The 26,107-nt window shown below is 45.1% G+C and overlaps 1 protein-coding gene across 4 annotated transcripts in view; it reads left to right on the plus strand.

Annotated features, from left to right (window-relative positions):
- The window catches only part of NRP2 (neuropilin 2), a 116,503-nt gene that overhangs the window by 78,973 nt on the left and 11,423 nt on the right, over window positions 1-26,107 (plus strand). For 2 of the 4 annotated variants that reach the window (XM_054257818.2, XM_008999277.6), the window contains 4 exons: window positions 3,596-3,858; window positions 5,379-5,475; window positions 6,686-6,706; window positions 15,909-19,523. In XM_054257818.2, the coding sequence (XP_054113793.1) occupies window positions 3,596-3,858; window positions 5,379-5,475; window positions 6,686-6,706; window positions 15,909-16,192 (665 nt within the window). In that variant the 3' untranslated portion in view covers window positions 16,193-19,523. Of the gene's footprint in view, window positions 1-3,595; window positions 3,859-5,378; window positions 5,476-6,685; window positions 6,707-15,908; window positions 19,524-26,107 lie in introns of those variants that run through there. The other 2 variants (XM_054257817.2, XM_008999276.6) reach the window with 1 other exon arrangement.

Raw genomic sequence — 26,107 nt, forward strand, 5'->3', positions numbered from 1 at the left:
AATTCTCTGAGCCCCAGTTTCTTTTTGGAGAAAATGGCATTTATTTTGCAAGACTAGATTTCACAGGGAAGGTGACATTAGGTGAGGTAGGTAAAGCCTCTGTGCCAACTCTCAGGAGCAGCAGGTGTTCAGAGGGTTATTTCCTTTCCCCCTGCTCTTCTTCTCCCTTCCGTGGGCTTCTCCTGGTCTGAGTCAATTCTTTCATGATGTCCCTGGTTCTAATCAGGCCTCTCTCAGTGACAGGCGCTTTGCAGGCTCAGCGTCTCTCTGACTGATGTCTACTGCTAATTCCTTAAATTTACATATCATCTTTCTTCCCTGGAGCTCATAGCACTTAGCAGACAAGTGGGGCACAAATGATTTAACGAAGTGAAATCCAGAGGCCTGCTCGTCTGGAGATTCTGCAAACTAGTGGATTAGCTCAGATGTCAGCACTGAATTATGATCCTTCAGCTGCTCGTGCTAAGCATGCCACTAGCATTAACTCCCTGGTCTTGCAATGGTCCCTTAAATCATGCATAGAGATTGTCATTTTATTGTGAGAGGGAGAAAGGAGAGGAGAAGGGAGAGGAGGGCGGGGGGTCTACCTGGGGGTTACTGGAAGGGGCAGATCCTGAAACCTTTGACCTGATTGTGCCTGGAATTTTAGTAACAGGGTGGGTGCATAGAACAGACCCAGATACAGTCCATTCAGCACCGTTCTTCCCGCCTCCACACACATTTTACTCACCAAATTCTAACCATGATGCCATGATTTCCCTGTCGTTTAAGAATGTAAATTCACACAAGTGGCAGTATTTCTGCCAAGCAATTTTCAGGCAGCAAGTGGGTCTTATTTGCGAAACTGTGAAGGAAGCAGGCTGAATAATAAATCTCTAAAATCTGGTTTCCTTTATATATAAGGCGGCAACAGTAAGGGCTTGGAGATTAGTGGGAGCTTGGGAGCATTTGAGGGGTTCTCACTGGTATCTCAATACACTGGGTGCTTCCACAAGCCACCTTGTCATTACTGGTGCACCTCACCTTTGAAAGGGGCTTTGTGAAGGGATTATATCTGAGGGATTATGAGAAGCTAGCTGATTCTCCTGTCCTTATTTGCAATGTATAGCCTCGTATCATTCTGTAACCATGTATTTGTCATTCTTCATTCATTCATTCGCAGAAACAAAATTTTCTTGAGGAGTGGCATATATATAGCACTATCTAGGGGTAGAAAGAAGAAGCAATATTAAACCTGATTTACAATAGGTTACAATAGGTAAGACCAGGATTTACAATATAACTGGGGTGATAGAAAAAGACACACCAAAAAAACAGTTAGATTATGATGCCAGGCAGTGAGTGATTACCTACTGAAATCCATGGGAATGGCCTGAAGTTCTTTTAAAACAAGGTAAAGTCAGCAGTACAGTCAGTAAATGCTAGAGTTGTTGAGAAAAGAGGGGGATTAATGTTGTGTGTGCCAGAATAGTTAGGAGAAGAACTAGCAAAAGAGACAGGATAGGTGGAGTGGTTGGGGGAGTGGAAAATTACAGCTAAGAGGAGAGAATGCAGCAATGGGCCCAGTAGGGAAGCCAGTTTGCCTCAAACAGAGTGTGATTGATTGCAAGGACTTGGGGCAAGCTACCTGCAGAGCAGCTGAAATAAAGAACTTATTGCATGAAGGTGGAAAACCTGCAGTCAGGTCTGGGCTCTGCCACTGAAGTCGCCTCCCTACCTTGGACAAATCACATTAACCTTTCTGAGCCTGTTTCTTCAACATGTGCAAGGTAAGGTTAGTAAGTCCCAGCTCACAAGAATATAGAAAGGATGAAATGAAATACTGCATATAAATGTGCTTGTAACAGGTAAAGCATTATGCAAGTATGAGCTTTAATGATTATCATTAACAGCAGCAGTAATAAGATCTGATAGGGAAAGCATAGGTTTAGAAGATCTTTGAGGGTCTGATTTGGCATCAGTGTATCCTCCCTCAGCAGACACCATCATTAATTCTCTTCTGTAGACAGCCTTTTAGTTATCTGTGCTGATTTTGGCCTTGCGGAGGTCACACCTTATGGGGTATGTAGACAGTCATGGCTTTGGATGGTTGAGGAAGCACAAACTGGAATCCCACATATGCAGAGTAAACTAGTCTCATTTGACTTCAGGGGAGCATAGCTTCTAAAGCACTAATCCCAGAAAGTCTAACAGGAAGGGGCTTAGGGGATCAGGGAGGTAGGCAAGGCAGCTGGGGAGCCAAGGAGGAAGGAGCTGTTTCTGGGCTGCTGATGGGAGGTCCAGCACAGGCTGCTCTCACCTAGAAAGGTGTGATGTCAGCAGGATTAACAACAGCAAAGCAGCAGTCCAGGGACTATTGCATTGATTCAAGACTCTGGAATCCTACCCCATCTACCCTGACAAGTCCAGGATGTTCACAGTCCCTATGGAGTAAGAAAGTTCTGTGCACCTGTCTCAGGTTAAGGTGATTTCACACTAACGTGATCCCAAGGTGTCTGACATGCCCACATTCCATGCTGTGTATGTGGTAGAAAAGTGACCCTGCCATCTTGCAGAAGTATTCAGCATAAGATGCCCCTATGTTTCAGGGCCAAAAAGAGGTAGTGAAATTTCCTCACCAAGTGCCACCTTGTTCTCTGTACAAGTGGCCAGAAGAGTCCTGTACAAGTTGGATTTGAAGGTGCAGGTCCCCACACCTGTGTCTACAAGGCATGTGGTCTGCCAACAGCAAGAAGAACTCGGTCTTCCACATGAGTGTCTGATGAATTTGAAACCAATCAGCCAAAAAGACCATTTTCCAAATATTTGGATTGGTAAACCCTTAATTTCCTAAAACACATATATTCTCTGCTAAATGCATAGCCTTTGTTAATAATAATGACAGCACCTTTATCATTGAAGCCATATGTGCCTGGCTGTCTGAGAAAGGCCAGGTTTAAGTCTGCCTGAATCACCCCTTTCAGCTCCCACCCTCTGTTCTGCTTGAAGGTGACACTGGGCTTCTGAGTCACAGTCACTAGAGCCCAGGCATCATCTAGCAGCACTGATGGAGACAGAAGGTTTTAAATGTCTGCCATTTGGACAGCGCCCAGCCAAGATGGCCAGGGCTAGAAGCATCAACCACCTGGTCAGAGTCACCCTCCAATCTAGCAGCCACCTCACCCCCTATAATCTGTCCCCTTGTAATTCACTGTCCCTTTGGGTGAGCTAGTGGTGAATAAGATGTGGGTCTAACCTCTTGGAATCTAGAGGGACAAGAAGGGCACACATATATAACCAACCAACCAAGACATAAGGCGCCCTTGCCAGGTGCTCCACATGAAAGAGATGGAAAGGAAATAATACCGAGAAATAGGCAGGAGAGACCGATTTGACTTAGAGACTCAAGAAAGGGCTTCAAGAAGACACGGCATTTGAATCAAGGCTCTGAAGAAGCCTTAAGAAAGGGTCACAGAGCCTCAGGAACAAGGACATGAATAAACCAAAAGACACCGAAACTCCAGTCCCAACTAGCCCCTGGAGAGACCACAGCAGCACACTGGTGTCTTTCCCAAGTGTTTATCGAGAACCTCTGTTTGGGTTTGTGTCCCCCCAGATGACAGGAATTTCTTGCGGCTGCAGAGTGACAGCCAGAGAGAGGGCCAGTACGCGCGGCTCATCAGCCCCCCAGTCCATCTGCCCCAAAGCCCGGTGTGCATGGAGTTCCAGTATCAGGCCACGGGCGGCCGCGGGGTGGCGCTGCAGGTGGTGCGGGAAGCCAGCCAGGCGAGCAAGCTGCTGTGGGTCATCCGCGAGGACCAGGGCGGCGAGTGGAAGCACGGGCGGATCATCCTGCCCAGCTACGACATGGAGTACCAGGTGAGGTGAGCCAAAAGGCAATCTTGTGATCCGTATTTCAGTATTTCAAAGGGCCGAGCCCATTCATCATCTGGGAACGTGGTTAAGCGCTACTGTTTTCATTGTGTTTCTCGCGTTGCTATGGCAACTGAATGACACTCTTATTTGTTATTCAGAATATGCCTATCTCTACACCCAGACTTGGTTCTTTGTTCCTCCTGTTGCCTTTTATATTGCTGAAATCTTCAACAAATGTTTCTCCTCTCCATTTTATTTTAGATTGCTATCAGGTAGGCTGACAAAGGGACACAGAAGCCAGGGAAACAAACACAAACAAACCCTCCACACACAAGGAAAGAGGCCTGTGGAGCCCCTTCAGATCTGGGAAGGAAACAGGATAATCTCCCAGACCTGTCCCAGGGAGTGTGAACACAGGAAGGGGAGCGGGTGCTGTTCGTGCTCAATGGCCGGCAGACGTGAGAGGCTCCTGAATGAGTGCTCTCTCTCTCTCTCACCAGCTCCAGGGATGGAGTTCTGTTATCTCTGCCCCACAGAGCAGGAGACTGAGGCACAGATGGGTACGTTCAGCTGCGGCTGCAACTTGGGTAGGAGTAGACACACTGCAGAAGAGGTGACTGAGAACCAGCCAAAGCATTAACCTTCTCCTCCCCAGACGAGGAGCAGCAACAGATGGCTGGTGAGGCAGCCAACTGCTCACCCAGCTTGCCAGAGGACATGTGCTAGTTAGCAGAGAGGAACCTGGGGAGGGTGAGCATGAGGAACGACTGAAGACCACAGAGCTGAGGGGCTTCTGTGTACAGCCTGTAGTCCCTGTCTCTGGAGGAGGCAAGGCGTCCTGAGACCCTCCAATCTGGGTTCCCACTTACTCACCTGAGTGCATTGTATTGTAACTTCCTGTTTGCATTTGTGTCTCAACCACTAGATGGGTGAGCTTCTCTGGACAGAGAACTTGTCTTAATAGGTTTTGTTATTATCCTTGTGTCCAGCGCGTAGCAGGTGCTCAGTAAACAGCTGGTAAAAAAACAAATTCTTTTCCTCCTAGTTATAATAATGAAGCCGTAAGGCAACTTAGAATAAGGAGCATAAATCCAAGCCTATGTGCTGGATTTCTCACATTACCCCCACTTACTTGTGTCTTCTGAGTTTCCAATACCTGCATTGGGCGTTTGAAAGATTTATGAGACAGGAACCTCGAAAATAGTGAGGGAAATTTCAACCCCCCTTTCAACATTCTCTGACTATGGTCCTTTTAATCAATACATCCGAGTTACTGGACAACAGTATGCACCCGCTTGTTATATTTTCTTATTCCCTCAAATATGCATTTGATTTGAACAAACTCATTTTAAATTAAGATTTCAAGAGCTGTAGCCATGTGGTCAACAGATGTGTACCAGGTGCAATACACACACACACACACACACACACTTTAAGCTGCAGCTAACAGAAAAATGGAAATCTTTGCCCTGTTTGGACTAGGAGACTCAGTTAACCATGGCTCTTATTCTTCCGGCTTCTAGATTGTGTTCGAGGGAGTGATAGGGAAAGGACGATCGGGAGAGATTGCCATTGATGACATTCGGCTAAGCACTGATGTCCCACTGGAGAACTGCATGGGTACGTGAATGTCTGTCTCTTCGTGACTCTTTCATATAAGACGCCAAGGGCTGGGATAAGCAAGAGGAGGCAGCACACTATTTTCAAATGCAGTTATTACCGAGTGGGTGGGGCAGCAACAGCCTATGCAGGAGGTAAGGTGTGGGTATAGTTGTGTCTTGGGCTGGGTTCAGGGTGGGAGGGGTGTGAGATGAGGGGAAGGCTTATGTCCCTATTCCCAATCAGAAATGGACATGCACTAAGTACATGGAGGTTCAGGGTGCCAAGACCCCATCAGCAAACCCCAGCTTTTAGCAAAGAAAATGCTAGAGGACGAGAGCAACTGCCAGTCAAAATTATATGCTGGAAAGGTTTGATAGATTTAATGGAAGCCTTCGCTGGTGAGAAAAATAGTGCATATGTTAGATAAGAGTGATAACACAATTACCCGAGTAGTTCATTTACGTGAATGAATTGCAGAGCAAACTGTGGCATTTGAAGTAAAGTTTCAGATTTTTCTTTAAAACGAATACCTCTAATCCCAAAGTTGTTGTAGGATTAGACATTGTAGTCCAGGTGACTGGCATGAGAAGAATATCATAACTGTCATCTTGGTCAAAAGGACCTGAGCAGCCAGCCCACCTGAGATGCACCCATTTTCTTCAGGGTCTCCTGCTTCAGAGGAGGTCACCTGAAGTGCACGCTGACTGTGTCCCTTCAGGGCCATGGACATTCCCCAAACCAAGAAGGGAACCCTGAGAAGGCCTGGGGCCTGCTTTCAGTCAGCAGAGTGGCTGCAGCAACCACCAACTGCTTTTCTTGGCACACGAGCCCGGGTGTGTGTGTGCTTGATGATGTCAGAAGCACCTGGGACCACCCCAGTCCCTTTGGGCAACTCTCCGACCCTGGGCATCTAAAAGTAAGCCAGCCTCTGAGAAAGTAATCAGCAGTAAGTGACTGATTACAATGCTTTAGGGACCCATTTCTCTATGAAGGACTTTTTGTTCCAAAGCAACTTTGAGAATCCCCTCCCCACCAGCACCCCATGATGATGATGTGTTAGACCCAGCCTAGAACATGTGGAAGATGTGGGGCACTTTCCATGGAGTGGTACAAAAAAACTCAGTGCAGTCATCTTCGTCATCATATTCAACCAATTATTGACCCTATGTTCACCTAATTAGTTATTCCCTTTAACTAAATAAAATTTTTTGTCTATTTTTTTTTTCAGAACCCATCTCAGCTTTTGCAGGTGAGAATTTTAAAGGTAAAAGAAAATGTTTTTTTGCATGCCTCTTCCTTCCCCCATGTGATGTGCATTTGGTGGGGGAAATCAACCTCCAAATTTGTCAAATCTCGCAAAAGAGACGTCACACCTTCCTGCCACTAGATGGCACTAGCAACAGCTGTAGCTGTGGGGAAGGGGATTGAGATCCTCACTGCCTCTTGTTTAATTAAAGTTTAGAAACCTATTAATAGAGACAAATAGGTTACAGATAAACCTTTCAGCCTTGCATTGTCCAACGGGGAGCAATGAGGCTGAAAATGCAGGAGTGGTGAGGAAGGAGAAACTGTGGGAATACTGAACCAGAAAAAATCAGTATAAATTAAAAGTGAACTGAGGTGACAATGATTTGTTTTAGCCTGAAGATGGTTTCTTTCCAGTTCCAAGGTACTAAGGCAGTGGTCTCGGTTAACCTTCAGAGGTGCAGTGGCAGGCAGCTTGTGAGGGAAGGAACTTAGGGAAGAGACACAGGAGTGGTAGCCTGAGGAGGAAGAGTTGCCAGATTTAGGACCTGGTATCCAGTCAAGGGAATAAGGAGGTACATTCCATGACTAGGGCTAGAGCACTTTAAATGCAGGACTGGAAATCAGAAAGGACGCGTTCTCCCCAAGAAAGCAAAGAGAGAGCAGAGCAAAGTAAGAAGAATTGGGGATGCTTGCCTCATCCAGCTTAAAAAAAAAAAAAAGGCCTCCAACCTTGGGTGATGGCAACGTCATTTGAGCTGTTACAATGTATATTTTGCCCTCTTTGCAATCCTATTAGCTGACACTGCTGAAGTTTCCATACTGGTTTCTAATGCCAAACATTTAGGAGTCCCTCTAAATGCTTCACTGCAGTTGGCCTGAGTGTAAAAGCAAACACGGAAACACTCACCCTCACTGAATGATGGGGGTTCTTCATGACCTGTTTGATGCCAGCAATTGTGAAGATTGCTGTGCCCTGTTTTAACTGGCTGGGCTTAACCCTACAAGTTGCAGCATTGCAGAGATAAGGGCAGACGTTTTTATATCTGACGTCTAGACTCGTTATCTTCACTCTCATTAATCTGTCCAGCTCTGGGCTAGAAAGAGATGAATTCCTAGTTTGCCACCTAGATGTGCTCCCTGACTCCAAATCATCTCACCCAATTTGCCACTCATCAGCTCTAAGACAGCCAGTGAGGAACAAAGCTGCAGACACCAGGGGAATGGCAAACCAACCTAGAAGTGATTTCCTTTCTTGCCCTTCCTTGAGTCCCTGAACCCCTTGCCCACTCCCTGCTCCACAGTTCTAAATGTATTAAGAGTATTCATGTACACACACTGTTGCTCTCTGGGGGTGAGATTTATGTTAACGTAAATCCAAAGTATTGGAAAGAAAGCTGAGAGCCAAACCGAACGACTTGGATTACAGTTGAATTCGACCTCTAACCTTCAGGACCCAAGGTAATGCTTATGTTGGTGAAGTGAAATCTGTGGATGTTGTTTCACCTGACTCTCTTTGGGTTGTGGCGACTCAGAGCTCCCAGAAAGGCTGGGTAAAGACTTGCCAGCAGCTGCTGCAGACACTGTTCTGTGTGCATACCGTGTCGGGTCGTGATTGACAAGTACAGTGGCTAAGTGCTTCACTTTTGTAAGAGAATAAGCAGACCAGGGCACATGTGCTCTCCTTGAAGCTGTGCTTACCGTGAGGCTTCACAGGCCAGTCATGCTCTCTCGTAAAAAAAATACATACATAAAATCTCATCTGAGCGGCAGTGCTCATTTAGCCAAAATAAACACAGAGCTTAGTGACTTGAAGGTAAGAATTTCCAGGGTGCCCCTGGTGGGCTGCTTTGAGGCTAAGCGAAGGCAGTGTACAAGTTGCATGGATTGGGCCATGGCTTTCGTCTTGGAGGATGGCAAGCATCTTTGGGAAGAAGAACCCAAGTCTCGAGGAGCAGAGGCTTGGCCGATGGACACAGTAAAGAGCAGAATCAGAATTGGGAGTGGAGAATTTCATTCACCTCGGCACGTTTTACATGGAGATCTGAGTTGGTGCCATGAGTCTCCCCTTTCTGGCTGAGACCCATTTGACCACAGCATGCAACTCTGTGCCTTGAGCAAACTTTTCTGTTTGAGAGAGGAGAGAGGACTGTGTGTCCCCTCTAACCCAGTGACTTATACACTGTTCTTCTTATGGTCAGGACAGCAGGAGTCATCCTTGGTCAGGGCATAAATTGAGTCTTTTCACTCAAAAACAACGGAAACAGAGAAACCAGGTTTGGGCAGGCAAGGTGTGGAAAGCTGATGTTGAAACACTACCAACCATAGTCATTTACATTGTTAGTACGTTTTTCAAATTGGAGTGCTTTTCTTTTCCCTTCTAAATGAATCATGCAACAGGAAGTAATCTCATTCTTTAGGATCAATCAGTATATAGATAAATCTTTAGGGAAATACAATGAAAGTGGCCTTTGGACCTGTAGTTATTAGCTGGTCTTGATCTTTTGTATTTTGAAGTATCTTTCATTTTGCACCTCTTACTGATTTCTTGCCATGCAGTATTTTTTTTTAAATTCAGATCATCCTGTGATTTCTGCTTAGTGTATATATACATGCATTGTGTAGCAGGGTGTGAGTCAGTAATGAAGAAAAGCCTGGGAGGAAAAGAGCTGTGTTGAGAAGGGAGAAAGAGAAGAAAGAATGAAGAAACTGTGTTGTCATGTGAATTTTTTAAAAAGACCCTTTTTTGTGGTTGTTATGAGTCACATTTTAAACAATGTAGCCTGGGTGTGCATTCTTCTCCTTTCTTTTCTTTTTTAAAGCAGTGGCTATAAACATGGTGCCCTCATGTATCTTTTCTAGGATTTGAGCTTTAACAAACGAAAAACCGTGTGGATACAGGGGGAAAAAAGAACCGAAAAGTGGTGTAATTAAGGTGACAGATTATTTCCTCTTACCCAATACTTTCTTTTTTCAATAAAAGAAAAAAGAATAAAGAAGCCAATTAAAAATATATAAAGCCCATAATCAGAGTTCTGGGGTTGTTGACCAGGTGGTTATTTTTAACAGCTCGTCTTGGAGGCAAGAGTTTTTGTTTGTGTTAGCTAGGCTGTGGGCTTTGAGCAAAGCAGGGGCAGAGAGCCTGTCTGGTGCCCTACTTGTTAGAGACAGAAATCCCAGCAGGGTGCACCTGTGGAAGGTGGTTGTCTGAGGGAAGGATTCAGAATGGCTGTCTTACGCTAGTGGATGCTAAAAGGAACATCAGTGTCTCCTGTTTCTGCTAGGAATGTGGGGTTTATGACTCAGACCATTCCTGAGGTCCAGGGGCCCCATTTCTTGGGTTTCCGCAGGTGCCTTTCTGCAGTCCTCCACAGTTCTTATCCAGACAAAACCAGGAGACAGTGCATATCCACGGCTGTCTCTTGGGCATAGAGGGGAGCAGTATTAAGAGAGGCCCATTTCGAGGTAATGCTGATTGACATTTGACTCTGTTCCTCAAGCTTTGCATTCTGTTTCTTTGGGACCAAGTGAGCAATCTCTGCATTTTGCACCCCCATCTCTATTGCCTGCCTTCCAGGGCTTTGTCCACCAGGGTAATGTCCCCCGTCCCAAGGCCTGGCCTCAGATTCCCTTTCTTCTTGGACTCCCTTCCGCCCATGCCTCCTTCTCCTAGAAGCACTTCTGAGATGCAGAGAGGGTTAAGTGGTGCTTTTGCACATGATCCTCTGATGAAAGGCAGAGAAGTATTCCTAACCCCTGTCAGGGTTCCAGATAGGCAGCTGTAGTGTGTGAATCCTCCTCCTTGCCCCACCCCCTTATGTCTCCAGCTGCCAGATTAAGGCTAGGTGTTGCTGAGCATGAAAGCATGGAGATCAGATGTGTGAAGGGGGTAACTGCTTGGCTGCCATCCTTCCCTGGGGGACACGGGGGCATTCTTTGTGGGGTTCGCTGGAGCATGCCGCCTCTCCTGCCACGAAGACCTGACACATCCCCTCTCCCTCAGTTTACCACTCACATAAACAACTGCCGAGGTCCACTTATCTAGGGGTGGAAGAAAATGTTTTTCACCAACTTTTCTCTCCAGGAACACAAGGGACAAGACTTAGTTTACAGAAAGTAGCATAAGTACACCAAAGAGTGTGAAGCGTCCGAGACTTCAGCCAGTCAGAGACCTGAATTCGGAGGCATTTAAAAATGCCTCTAGATGTAGGAGAATCCACATGGTTTCTGCCAACTTACTGAAAACATCTGGGCACCTCCCGCCACACCACGCTCAGAAGGCAGATGGAAAGAGTCGTTTCTCAGGGAGGCCTTTGTGCTTGCGCCTCTTTTTTCCAAACACATCAGAGGGCGTGACCACATTCTTCTACTATCTTCTGTAAACTTCTCCAGAGGAGCCAACCTTTTTTTGTTTGTTTCATCTCACAAATTAAATAAACCTTTTATCTGAAATGTTCCTTAACCAGCACTTCATTTTTAACCTGTACAGAAAGGACTGTGCAGACCCGCCAGTCCTGAAACAATTCTGGCATGCAATGAGCCTTTTTTTTTGAAAGAGAGAGAGAAGGCTCACCCTTGGGGTCTTTCAAAACACTTCTTTTGGAAACCCAGGTGACTCCGGCGGGTCCAGATGACAGTTCATAAATGCAGCTCTAGCAGATGCTTTCTCATTTCAGTGACTCAGTGAGAAACTGACTTGACTGAGACACACCAATCCTTAGACAGGTTCAGACAGAAACAGAGGGCAGAAAGGAAGAGGACTGCTTCCTCTTCCCTCCCTACTTGATTAAAGCAAGGAATCTATAAACTTGTTCTGTAAAAGGCCAGATAGTAAATATCTTGGGTTTTACTGGACGTGCAGTCTCTGCTGCAGGGACTCAGCTCTGCCATTGCAGCACGAAAGCATCCATAAGCAATACCTAAACAAATGAGGGCAGCTGTGTTCCAACAAAACTTGATTTACACAAGCAGGCAGTGGGCTAGATGTGGCCCATGGGCCAGAGTGAGCTGATCCCTGGGTTTGAGCACAGGCTGGGGTTTTGTCCACCAGGTTCCAGCCGTGACTCTGCCACTTGCTGGCAGTGTACAGCTCCTCAGAGGACCCTGGGCCATCTCTTGGGTTTCGCTGAGTGCTGCTCTGCTCTTCTCCACAGTTATCCTTAAAGTGAAACCAGGAGAAAAATCACTTGTCCTCTGAAATCCTCAGGTCTCCCATCAGAGGGCCACAGGAATAAACAAAATGATTCATGTGAAGCCCATAGACCAATGGTTGACACACAGGAAATGTCCACTCACGGTTGCTGTTCTTACACACACATTTCCCAATTGCACATTAATTCGGTAACCCTATTTGCAGATAGGAATGGCAGGAACACAACCTCATGTGTAATTGTTTGTCTTATTTTCTCCCATGAGTGGTTTCTCAAAATTCAAATTCTTGGTGTTTGCATTGCTTTTCTCTAGGAGGCTCAGAACTTTTACAGATGGGAGCCTGTGCAACCTTGCAAGTATACTTGGAGTTGAGTTATTGACTATTTAAATATCTGTTTCTCATTATCTTACACAATGGGAAAACTTTGTAGAGAATTTGGGGTGGGAATTAATGAAAAATAGTTCAGGAGTTGAAAGCATTTTTCAGTTGAAAAAAGACACATGAGTAAGCGGCAGAAATTAGATCAGTCAAAGGGAAAATTCAGGTCAGCAGATCAACCAACTCCAGGCAAGGTTGAGTTCTCACCTACACTTTCACCCACCTATCCCAGGCTCCTTTAATGTCAAGCAATGGCTCGATCACCCCAGATGGCTCAAGGGGCAAGTGAAGCTAAATTTGCACAGCTCAACAATTTGGGCATCTGGTGCAGGTGACGTCTGCCTGAAGTGAGTGCCTCTTTCTAATTTCCCTTAGAGGTGCCATATGAGCTAACAGAATCTCTAGCACTTTCTGAAAATAACTCTCCAAGGAAGTACCAGTAGGTCATCAACATTTTCCAGGGAGTCTGAACATTGATCCAAATATATGCCTCTATCCAATTCGTCCATTTATCCATCCATCTATCCATTCATCCGTCCATCTGGCATTCATTGGATTGCTGCTGTTGTGTGGGAAGGTGCTTTGGGTGGGGATTTAACCCCTATTGATGTATCATTTTCCTTCTCTTCAGTTGGCAGACCACAGCCTCATTAGCATACAGCTCTCGGAGGCTAGAACAGAGCCAGATTCTAAACCAGCACACTCCACCTGCGTTTGGGGATGAATCTCTTTAGCTGGGGGCTAGGAGTTGGGGGCTAGGAGAAACTCCTAGCCCCCAACTGCAATCAACCAAGAATTGCTTGTAGGCGATCAGGAAAGGGTTGCTAGTCGTATCCTTTCTTTTCTAACCTCTTAACATTAAAAGCGTGAATTCACATAGTACTGTTTTTTATTTCTCCAAAGAAATGCCCAAAGAAGATGTTTAAGGATCCAGTAATAATGTCCTCCAAATACCTTCTGTCACTCAAGTTTGCCACATGTTGATCATTTCGGGGAGAGAAGCATAGGTAGAAAAGGGGAAGGGGGTCTTACCTAAAGTAAAGTTCGTCTTTCAGAGTAGAGCAGGATTCTGAGGGCCTATGTCTGTGTCTCTGATTCTAAATATGTAATTCACGTGTTAGGATTTCACCTTCCTCCAGCAGGTCCCCTAGAGTCTCTCCACTGTGCCCCAACGTTGTCTCTGTCATGAGAAACACTGTAAGACGAGCAGTAAGGCTCTATCCTTCTCCAGCCTGAGCACTTTAAGTGTGGGTGTTATATTTTGTGTTGGAAATCAGCATTTTGGCTGAAGGAGAGCAAACCTTTGAATGGAGACAATGTAGTGATGGAGGGAGTGTGGGTAGTTGTGGCCATATTCCACTTGACAAAAATATGTGTCCCACCTTTGTGGTCTGGTCAGGTACTTCAGAGGGAAAGCTAATCCCTGGGGATTTATCACCTTCCTTTTCTCCATGGGTGAGCTGCAGCCTCATTAGAGGACGTCCCTCCCTATGGAGCCACCTGAAAATCAGAGGCAAACCCCAGCACACCCTTTGGGTAGAGGAGGGATGTCTCTGAGGAACTCCGGGCACATCCCCAAACACTTTGCTGTTTCCTGTCCATTTCTGTGAGTTCACATTGAAAATCCGACAGCAGGATGGTTGCCAGGCAGCACATCCTTTTGGTGACCTGCATAATGAGTTGACACCAGTTCACTGTGACTTGCAAGCTGGCCATTTCAAGGAGCGATTTCCAGTGCCTTGCTTTCTCTTCCTCTCTGTATGTATAATTTCCACCATCACCACAAATATGAGAGAGAGAGAGAGGCCTTTCTCAGCTATAGTAATGAAATTAGTAAAAGACAGAAGTCATTTAGGGATAAAGACAAAGAGGGTAGGTAATAAGGTGGAAGAAGATGAAGATGTAGAAAGGAGCACTAAGGGGTTCCTGGGATTCTGGGGTCCTTTCTACCCCAGGGGAGGTAGATGTGGCTGTCAAGGTATGTGCAGAGCAACACATCCTTGTCAAAGCTCTACCAATGTTGTGGGACCTCTAGTTACCCAAAAGGTACCAATGAACCCCACCCTGGTGGAGGGGAATTCCTACATCAAGCTTTCAAATATTTCTGAGAAAACTGTTCTCATTTTTCTATCACCTCTAGAAGACATTAGAAGGTCTGACTCACCTCTCACCTATTCCCCAAATCAAAGACAGGAGTTCTGACGTTCAGGCTGCAGAAATTAGAAAACACCAATGCAGAAATAGGAGTCTTAGCCTCGGTTCAGTGTTTGATTCATCAAGCATTTATTGAGTGCCTTCTTTGTGTAAACCCTTAGGTACAGATGAGAGCAAGTTCCTCATGATGAGAGTGAGCTCCTCTGCTTAAGAGCTCTGAATCTCAGGGTGGGTAGTGGAAGGAGGCATGAAAATATAAATGAGCCCCATCTGCATCTTGAACACAGGGGGAACACCCTCTGCTCACAGAGGAGGACCACCAATGCATGAAGGAGGCAGCAGCACTTCCCACCCATGGCTCTCCTCCTGGGGCACCCCATGAGTAGAGGATGCATCTTTCTGGCTTAATGCAAGCAGCTAGGGAGGCATTTTTCATAGGAGAAGCATGCATCATTTTTCAGAAGTAAAGATCATGTCTGGTTTTGGCAAGCTCAAAAGCTCCTAGTCCCTTTCTGGGCCAGATTCTCATCTGATGTAAATCTTTGGGAGAATCAAGTTGTAACACTGCTTTGCATCAAGTGGGACTCCAGCCAGTCTTTCCCCAGAGTTACCCTGGGCTTAAATCTACTACATCATCTCCATGGCAACCAGCGGCGGCCAGTGAACATGGTTGCCTTCTAAATACTCTGCCAGCCTCTCTTCTCTGCTCTGTCTTTTCCGTGATTAAGAATGATCTCCCTCACTCCCTCACTCACTCTCGCTCTCACATACTCTCTGTCATTTTGTGCCATGTTTTTTGTTGCAACTTCCCTTCTAATCTGCTTTTAAAAATCCTCCATCCAATTAAAAAAAAAAAAAATGAGGATGCGCTAGTCATGACTTCACAGTGGTGACCGACCTGTTAAGGCAAGACCAGGCTAATTTCAATGGGTGCAGAAGCCTTGGCAAGTAACATGGAATTTACCTTCAAGTCTAGCCAGCCTAATTAATACATTGTTATTGAGAATGCTGGCCAGCCAGACCAAAAATCTGCCTCACTGAATCCCAGAAGTCATGTCAGCATCATTTACTTGTATGTATTTGTGTATGTGTATGTGTGTGTGTGAGAGAGAGAGGGAGATGGAGGAAGAGAGAATTATAACATTTCCATATATTTTAAAGTAATTGTGGTCAAACAATAAGAAAAGAGATTTGTAATCATACCGTTCTTGGTTGAATCCCATACTTACTATTTAGCCGTATAACCCCTTAATTTAACCTCTCTCTGCCTCTGTTTCCTCATCTGTAAAATGGGTCTGACAGTTGCTACCTCCCAAGGGGGTAAATAGGAAATAATGCAATCGTTGAGAAGTGCTTGGCAGGTACTAAGGACTGAGTACCACCTTAGTCCCTCATCCCCTTCCCTGTCCGTCCCAAAGCATGTGTGTGTGTTTCTTTCTTTTTTTTTTTTTTTTTTTAAGTAGTCTTTTGATTAGCCTGCATGCTCTCAGCCTAGCAACACTCTTCTGTGTCTCTCCACCAGGGGGCACCCTCCTGCCAGGGACCGAGCCCACAGTGGACACGGTGCCCGTGCAGCCCATCCCAGCCTACTGGTATTACGTAATGGCCGCCGGGGGCGCCGTGCTGGTGCTGGTCTCCGTCGCGCTTGCCCTGGTGCTCCACTACCACCGGTTCCGCTATGCGGCCAAGAAGACCGATCACTCCATCACCTACAAAACCTCCCACTACACCAACGGGGCCCCTCTGGCGGTGGAGCCCACTCTAACCATTAAGCTAGAGCAAGACCGTGGTGGCTCGCACTGCTGAGGGCCGAAGCAAGAACAGCACCCAAAACAAACAAGAAAGGCTGCAAACACGTTGCCTCGATTTTGCACTTTTTTCTCCTCGCCTAGTCTCTGTGTGAACTCTCAGACATCTCTCTCTCGCATCCCCAACCCTGAGCACTCTTATCAATCCCAACCATCCTCCTTGGGTTCATTTTGGTTTCTGGTTTTCCTTTTTGTTGATTCCAAACCAACAAACCCAACTCTAATGCTGCATCTTGGAATATCGGAAGAGATCCACTCCCAAGCACTCCACAACTCAAGGCTCAGCTGGTTTTGTCCCAGAGACTGGTTCACTTGTTTTTCTCCTTGCCTTATCCCATACCTCCTCTCAGTGGGCAGTCTGCCAGGAGACTTGAGGGGAAGCCTGGATCTGTGTGTATGTACATAGTAGACGTGTGCGCGTGTGAATAGCTCTCTGTGGGTGTGGGTGTGTGTGTGACAGCCTGGTTCATTGTGTGTTGGGGGTGGTGAGTGTTCAGACCTGGATCTGTGTGTATGTACATAGTAGACATGTGCGCGTGTGAATAGCTCTCTGTGGGTGTGGGTGTGTGTGTGACAGCCTGGTTCATTGTGTGTTGGGGGTGGTGAGTGTTCAGAGAGGGCCCCTTTAACTCTTGTGTTACTTCTCCTGCGGTACATTTTACAAGAAAATAATATACTGCATAAGTTTTGTTGACTTGGAGAAGAGATTGAAGCTTTTTGTTGCCTTATCTAGCTCTGGCTGGGTTTCTGTTGGCTGCCATTGTCATCTCCAGGTATCTAAAGAAATAGAGGCTACATGGGATGCCATGTGGCCTGTCTCATCCCTACTCCCCATCCCCAACCCACCTGACCCAAGAGGAAGGTTCCACTAGCCCACTCAGACAAGACTTCCTTGTCTTCTGGTGTCTTTGAAGTGTCAAGATAACAGCCACGGGTGTGTGCGGAACCACCTCTCCAGCCCTGAAGCAAGTCTGTCTCATGTTGCCTTATAAAAGAGAAGCTCATAATGAATGTTTAGCTTTTATCAGTTAAGTCCAACCTTGGAATAAGTCATATGGAATAACAAGTCGGGGACTGATGTAGGAAAAACAGTAGTCTGTTTAAGTTGAGAGCAGGAGGGGGTGGATGAGAGAAGGGAGGAGAAGGAAGAACTGAAAAGCTGTCTCCCCACCCAGGGTGGTTATTGGGCCCAACTTGGGATGGGGTTGAGTAAGAAGGTTAAAAACCGTATACTTTGGTATTATATTGGTCATTGTTACAGCAGTTGTAAAATATGGGGGGGGGGGGGAGGATCATTTGTTTTCCTTTCATGGTGTTAATGTGTGCCTGAATCTATAGCCACTAAAATGTAAGGCTGTCTACCTGACTTATTTAAATATGATGAGAGAATAGAAAGGAATCATTTGTTAAGTGTACCAATGTGCTGCCCCTTAAAGCATTCATGGCATCTGGCAAATAGACACGCGTAGGCTGGCCCAGCATACCCAGATGTTGCTGCATCATCACAGAGAAGGTCTAAGGAAGACGTAACCGTTGCTGCTCATGTGTCCTCTCTAAGCAACGTGGGGAGCGGGATGTAAGAGAGAAGTTGCTAATGACACCGTGCAAAAGACAGATTAAATAATAAAGTCAATTTCATTGATAGAAATGCAAATTTTAAGCTTCTCAGTGTATGAGGACTCAGCCTCAGGAGCATTTATTTTTTTACCTTCCTGCTAAAAATCCACTGGGGAGGTATAAAATTCACTCCAAAGAAGTTTGCCTGGGCCAGAAGCCTCCAGGTTCCTTCTGCGAACAAATTACTAATGGTTTTTTTTGTTTGTTTTTTGTTTTTGTTTTTTTGTGTTTTTTGGGGCTGCTTGGGAGAGAGACTTTCAGCATTCTTTCACGATATCCAGATAGGTTCCTCCAGCACACACACACAACTTTCGCATCTGGTTCATTTCATCCTCCTGAAAGAATGGTGCTCTCCTACTCTTATTCTATTTCAAAGAGCTACTCTGTCTCAACCACAGCAGCCTGCCAAGAAAAGACAAGATGAAAGGCTAGAGCATGTGCTACCTTGAGATTTCAAGAAGTGTCCTACCTCAGCTGAAGACAGAGAAAGAAACAGGGAGGGGAAAGGGGATCAGAAGCCCAGGGTACCATGTAATGACTAATATGCCAGTCACTAAGGGTTTTTATCTCGGCTGTCCACATCCAGTCATGCGTTTCGGGCCAGGCATTCCTGCAAAATGATTGACATTCCTGTAGGTGCCCCATTGAGGTGTGGCGTCAAGAAATTACACCTGGAAAATCCAGCCAGTGTAGTGACCGGCTGAGTTACCATATACCCTGGGGATTCCCCCTTCTGTAAAAGAAGATGACTACAACCTTGTGAACTTGCTGTATCTTTATTTGATGCCCCAAGTGGCATCATTTTTATGTACATGCCTTAGTTGAGAATATGAGATGGCCCTAATCTTTGTGAATCCCTTTACACTTCAGCTGAGGATGTCACATTCTCTGTCTCTCCCCAGCCCGCAACCTCTGCCCTTGATCTGTCTACTGAGCAATTTTGATAGTGTCATCCAGGTGCTATGCTAAAAGGTCACCTCTTCTATAAAATGCCATGCTTCGCAGCTTTAAAAAGCAAAATTCTGTATTACATGGAGGGAGGGAAGGGTCACTCTCTTCTAGGAAAAACATACTGGAAAGGCGAATACATGCATGCATGTGTTTGGAGTTGCTCTCAGAAGAAAGAGATGATAGCAACTATAAAAATGAATGAATGAATGAATGAATGAATGAGTTGAAGGCCTAGCTTGAGTTGATAAAGCTTTTGCCTTAGTAGAGGTTTTTTGTCAACACCTTCAGGAGGAAAGCCCTTATCCCTGGGTTGAAATCCCCTTCCTCGGCATTATGCTAGCAAATTGCCATCATCTAGTTGCTGGCAAAGGCAGAAAAAGAAAACGAAAAAATCAGCATTGTCGTTGACAAAACTGGATGCTGAAGATAAAGTTGTCTTTTCCCTTGTCCCACATTTTTGGGATTAAAGCCAGAATTGAATAGGAAATACAGTAATATTTCTGAGGTTGAAAGCCTATCTTTAAGAAGACCCTGTCTTTAAAATGAAACTAGCAAGCAAACACCTAAATAATCAAAAATTACCAAAGAACAACAATGAAACAAGAAAACCTAAAGATTTTTACTTCCTATTCCTCTCCTTATTACTGTGACACTCCTTGCGTTGCTCAGTTGCCTGTGTGTCAAGATAACTTGTGGACATTGGAAATTATTTGAAAATGTATTGTGTGGAATGTAATAAAATGATGATATTTTTATACAAACATCTGGGGTTTTTTTTCCCTTTGCCTGTGAGAACAAAGTTGAAATGTAAGCTTTGAGCAAACCGATGCTTCCAAAGTTTACACATCACCTTCTAAGCTACAGGGCATTTCTGTGGGTGGTAGGTGGGTTTTCTCCTTGGGACCGAATGCCAACTTTTCCTTCTTTTTATTTTTATTACTGCTTGTTAGGATTTTATCCAATTTGTGCAGCTGAGACAACTTTTATGATTGGTGTGGGATTTTGCAAAAGTTGCTAAGTGCTAAATTGCTAAATGAGATTCCACAAAATTTCTCTTGATGACAAATCCATGGAGATTAGATTCTACTTTCAAAGGGCTCCGGGGGAGTGGTACCAGCTAAGCTGAATCCTGTGCTCAGCTCTGTGGAGACAGATCACTTCCTTTGAAGAAGCAGCAGTGACATCTTACCCCTCACCTACCCAATTACTACATCCACAGGGACGTGAATCTCCCATTTACCAGTGCTTTCCCAGACAAGAGGGAACTCGTAGCATGTTCAGAGCTGAAAGATATTCTAGCCTTCATTTTTGAACAGGTAATGAAGATAATTAGATGATGACTGTGGACATGGAACTATCAGAGTGGAACATTTTATAAAAGGAACACTGTAAAACTTTGAGGCGAGGTGCTGGAGGAAACTTACTCAAAAAGTCAGGTCTTTCTTGATAAGTATTTTTCTTTGGTTCTCCTCTTTGGATAGTGACCTAGTTATATAAAATATTTCTATCAGGGGAGGACTGGGTTGATCAGGGTGGGGGAAAATCTAGGAAAGACAACCTCCCAGCAGTTCATGGTCTCTAGATAGTGGTCAAGAAGAGGTCACAGTAATCCTATTTGCAGATAGATAGGATTTCCCACCACCCTGATTCGTGGATGTATCGGAGGTCTTCTGTCAACCTGGGAGCCGTCCTCAGGAGTCTGAGAACCATCCTGAAAGGTCCTGAGAAAATGTGCGTGTTCAGAAGATCCTATTTCTGCCAGAGCCCTGCTTTTCTTTCTATCTAAACCTAGATCCAGGAAGGAGTGCTTCTCACTGCTGTAAAACCTGCCCAAGTGCGGCTAAAAGGAGACGGGCTTCCGGTTTGTAGATCTCATTGGAAGTTCTGTTAGTACAGATGGCTCAGTACAGATGTCACTATCTGTCCTTTGCAGGAGTGCAGAATAAAGTAGAATGTCTGTGCTCAGAGCATTTTTTGTTTCCCCAATGACAAGCTCAATTACTTACCCCTTTTGTCTAAATAACATTTGGCTTCCTTAACGCCATTTGTTCCCATTAGTAAAGAATGAAGTGAAAACAGAAGCGTTTTCTTCAAAAGTGTTTACTTCAAACAACATGACCCAGGCTCAGTCAACATTTCCTTGAGCTGACCTGGGACCCAACTTGCCAGACTGAACTACGTTAGTCCTCACCTGTGCTTCATTAGCATTACTGTTTTGGAGCCACCTCTGGGAATTTTCCCACCTTGGTTCTAGTCCCAATACTTACTTTAAGGGTACTGACCTCCCCTAAAAGGGCAAAGACTGTTAGGACTCCAGTCTTAGATGTCAAACACGGCATTGTTACCACCAAATACTCCTCAGCGTGGCAGTTCGTAGGTAGCCCAAGTATAAATGTTCCGAAATTGTTTCCATGGATCATAAATACCAGATGTCAAGGCCGATGCTGGTCTGTTTCTGCTCCTACCTGGTCCTTTATGATTTAAGTGTGTGTTCTCGCTTTACCCACTGCCCTCCTAGCTTAGATCATCGAAGCCCAGCTCAGCTGATGTCACTCGGTGTTTGTTTTCCTTGCCCCTCTTCACTGCCTCCGCGGCTGTTTTGCACAAATGTGTGGTCTTCCTGTAATCTCTGATGAAAAGAGCTACATCCTGAAATTCTGATTGGCCTGCATTTTGGGCTACACATCTGAGCCAACTGCAGATCTATAGGTGAGGGCTTGTTTTTCTCTCTAATTGTGCAGCTCGCTGGGGCCCTCACAGCTGCAACTTGCCTTTCATCCACTTTAGTGACAGCCCAAAGAAAACACAAAACAAACCCAACCAGAGAAAAAGGCGGGGAGAGGGGAACACCAGTTGATGATCTTACAATCAGCAGGGAAAAGAATCGCCTTATATAAATAAATTAGTAGCTGGGAATAGTATAGGATTTAATTAAGCCAAACATAGATCAGGTGCACCACAGTATTTATAGAGGACAGATACAATCAGAAACCCACACCCTTAGGGTTCTTCAGGCCACAAGCCTGGGCCCGAGTACATTTGCCCTGGCTGCTTGGAGGTGTTCTGTTTGAACCCTAACCTAAACACTGAGAGACAAGATGTGGGAAATCACCATGGTCAAAACCTTATTTAGCATGGTATGGAACAGTGAAGAATCTAGGTGCTTCAGCACAACCAAGCAGAAGCCATTCTTGCCCCAAGCCCAGTGGATAAGAAACCTAGAAGCATCTCCTCTATACTATGAAAAACAGTTGTTGTTGTTGGCCTTTTCTGTCACTTACCTCCGAGAGCCCCCCAGAACTAAAGTCCTGTGTGCATTGGACCAAGAAATAGGAAAGACCGTTTGAAGAGTCAACAACAGAGGTACTGGAGGGAGGACCGAGTATTACATGGGAAAACCTCTTGGGGTTTCATTTTTGCTTGAGAGCTTATTGATATTGATGATACAGGGAGGTTGCTGGTGGGAGACTTGCAGGATAGTAACTGGCTGGGTTTCTTTAACTCACAAGTTAAACATGCTCAAAAAGTACAATAATACAGAAAAAGCAAAAGTTCATTTCATTGTTGACCAATCCCAATCTCTTCCCCAGAGGTAACCACAAGGGATAGTTTGAGGAATGTGTTTCCAGGCCTTGTTTTATACCTTTACAAACATGTATGTTCATGTTGAGTTATGTGGTTTGCTTAAGCTGGGGTTTAGTTTGGTTCGTTTGGTTTTGTGTAACTGGTAGCATAGTGTTTGCTTACTGAATTGGATGACTTGCTTCTTTTCATTTGACATCTTGAGGGTAATTCTGTACATACCAATGCTTCAACCCCATCCTTTTTATCTGCAGCATAGCACTCCATATTGTGTTGATATGCCTCAATACTCAATGGAGAGTGTATTAACTGCTCCATTGCTGATGAGCATTCAGATTTCTAGTTTTTTTGCTATTATAAACAATACTGCAAAGAATATTCTTGAAATTGCTTCTTTGGGCACATGTTTTTCAAAGGATACAATTTCTGGGTCAAACACATACCTGTTTTCATTTTTGTAGGTGTTGTAAATGGCTGAGGTTTGTCATTTAAAATGAACCTGTCCTTGCTTGAGAGCATAGTGGAAACTAATGGACATCCTGCCACATTTGCTCAACCCTTGGGGTCTCTATGCCTATCTCTCTTTCTCTACAGTGGGTGTGCTGCTCACAAGAGAAGACCTTGGGCACTTTTCGCTGAAGGGAATTTTAAACTCAGGAAGTGTTTCTTCAGGACTTTTTAACTGCCAACTTATGGGGAATATGGGCCTGGCTCTAAGTGGCAGCTCCCCAGAGCTGTGGCGGCTGTGTCACTGGAGTTAATTCTATCCCTGGGTTCAGCAAGCAAAGTCCTCTTCTCCATGATTAATGAGTTCCACTTGGTTTCTTCAAAGAGTGACTGTGCTGTGCCTTGCTGTTATTTATTTATGTTTTCTACTAAAAAATTTATGTAAAAAACATCCTTTAAGGTCAGTATGCAGCACTGTGCTGCAGACTAAACTATTCCAGCAGCCAGAGGTAAACCTACACACCAAGAAAAAGTCTCAAATTTGGAAGGCCTTGGACCCCAGGCCCCCACTCTGGCCCTGAGAGGAGCAGAACCTGTGGACTTCCTTCTGAGGAAGTTCAAGGCTGCAATACCAAAAGAAAAGGCACTAGGAGTGAGGTGGTTTTCCAGAGGGATGTTTATAGGCATAGGCAAAGCTACTAGCCCCACAGGGGCCAGTAGTAAGGAATGGCAGGTGGAGGAGAAGCCCAGAGATCTGTCAGTCTAAACACCATTTCTAGCAAAAGCACTGCCCCCATTTCTACGGTGTGCTGAGAAAAAGGGATCATAATAAAGTGACTTTGACTTTGAGTGTCTATGGCTATGTATGTCCTGTGTGGTCTTTCTCTGACCTGCCCATTGCCTCCTGGGCATGGAGCAAGAGTATTTAACTCAGGAAAGAAAGCAGCATGAGTTGAGATCTGGATAAACTAGAATACATCTCTCTCTCTCTCTCTCGCTCTCTCTCTCTCTCTCTCTCTCTCGCTCTCTCTCTCTCTCTCTCTCTCACACACACACACACACACACACACAGTGCCTTGTTTTGTCTTCTCTGTGTAATTGTGCAAAATTAAATCCTTTAAATATCATGAACATTCCCCAAAACAAAGGCTCTGCTCCAAAATCAGAATGATAATAGATCATGCCATGGCTTTCAGCAATACCAGTTTCTTTCTCCAGCAGCAGGACTCATTAACAGGATGCCTGAACTGGACTTCCCTGCAACTTATTAAAGAGCAGCCAGCTCCAGTAATTATGGGCATGCAGAGAGCCTCGAGCCAGAGGTGGCCTTGACCAAAGTCTCAGTCTCCAAAGCCTGCTAGTTATTGAAGCTTCATCTAAGCATAAAGAACCTTTTTGTCTCTGTGTTTTCTTACTGCCACCCAGGACCTGTGAGAAGGGGCATGAGGATTTCAGGGGCTGGTGTGGGCCTTCCAATGGCTTCTCTAGGACAGCCCCCCAGCTGGCATTGAGAGTGAGATGGTAGTCATTAGGACCTAGATGGGAGCAACATGGGTATGTCAAAGGAGCCCCAGAGATGCCTTATCTGCCTTGGCCAACTGTGATTCAAGAGTGAGTCCCATAGTAATATTTACAGGTGCCCCGGACCCACAAGCCCATCACTGCTTCCTGGCTCTGCACCTCCTGCTAGGGCCATGGTCTCCACTTCTTTCTCTGTAGGAGGAATTGGTCACCACCCATCTGCCTTTGTGCCAGGTGTAGTTTGTCTCCAACCTCCAAACCCCTTTCTGCACCTTCCCCATCTCTTGGTGACCCCTTTTCTTCTTTGGCATCGTTCCACTTTCCCTCCCGCTTCCTCCACCAACACCTTCTTCAGAAAAGCATGGGTCAGATTCCTTCACACAAATGCTGTACTGGCTACTTCCTCCAAGAATTGCATTTTTACAGGGGACCACACCTGAAGCCAGAGGAATTAGTCTCTTAGTAATTAGGTCCTTGGCCACCAGCAAGCCACTGGGGAAAATCATCTCTTGAGTGGGCAGAGAGAGGTACCTTTTTGGTACCTGTAAAATGATGTCACAGAGTCATTCATTCTCATTCATTCTTGTGCTCAGAGGAGCCCAGCTTTTAGTGTAGTGAATTCTCTTAGGGACATACAGGTGTACCGTTTTTTTTCAAGGACCTACAAAATAAGAGGGGCTATCTTTAAGAAGACATTATGCCTCACATGGGAAGTGGATGCAGTTTTGATTCTACAACTCCATTTTCTCACTTGTCCAAGGTTGCACCAAACCACTCCATCTAGTGACATAGTGATGTTTCTAACATGCACACCTCAAATACTGGAACTAGAGGAGAGGAGAAATTTCAAAGCCCACTGGAAAAAACTCCCTGAAATATGAGGATATATGACTTTCCCCCTAGCATCTCAGGAAAAAAATGAGACTACAGAAGAGGGGAGAAAACAACAGGCTTTCCCTGAAATGTTGTTTTTCCCGGAAGGTAGCCAATAAAAGAAGTGAAAAGAGCCAATTTCTTGTTCACATCGCTACTTACAACAATGGAGAATAGCTTATTTTTAAAGACTGGGGTAAAAAAGAGGTTTCAGTATTTCCCTTCATCAGCTTTGCTGTGTTTTTCCAGTTCACACAATTGTGAAGCCTGTCTTCAGAGCTAAACATGTCTCTCTCTAGCTAGATTTTTCTTCTTTTCATGCCATTGTTGGGGCTCAGAGGAGCCATTCTGGCCTCAGCTGCTCATCCGCCTCCACACTTGAAAGTATTACTAGGTCATTTCACAGTCTTCTTGTTTGCAGTCAGTATTTCCAATTCTTTTTAATGTTTCCTTCTAGTTATTCAACTAAAAATAATAGAAACGAATGGCTACATTCAAGATCAAACTCTTACAGTAATCTCATAGCAAGCTCCCTCCCATTTTTTTTTCCTACTTGAAACCATTCAAAAAATTCCAAAAAATCTTTTTCCATGACCTTGCCTAGATTTGGCTGTAGCCCAAGAGATAAAAACCCATGACAAAGGCTCTTCTGATGGTGCTTCTAAACTCTAGCCAAACCCAGCAAGGAATGAATGGCTCTCAAGTAGCCTGACTTTTTAACAGAGGAGATTTGGCAAAGTTTAGATCAACATCTGAACGTTTGGCTCCTTATTGTAACTTGGATGAACAAACTGAATTGGGAAATTAAGTGTGGTGGGGAGGGGGGACCTTCAGCCGATACTAAATATTAAACTGAATTTTGAAGTGCCAAGAAGAATCTCCTCAGCCCTTTGTTATTTCTCTTTTACTGAGGTGTCAGTGT

The sequence above is a fragment of the Callithrix jacchus genome, chromosome 6, assembly GCF_049354715.1.
Source record: "Callithrix jacchus isolate 240 chromosome 6, calJac240_pri, whole genome shotgun sequence".
NCBI lineage: Eukaryota > Metazoa > Chordata > Mammalia > Primates > Cebidae > Callithrix > Callithrix jacchus.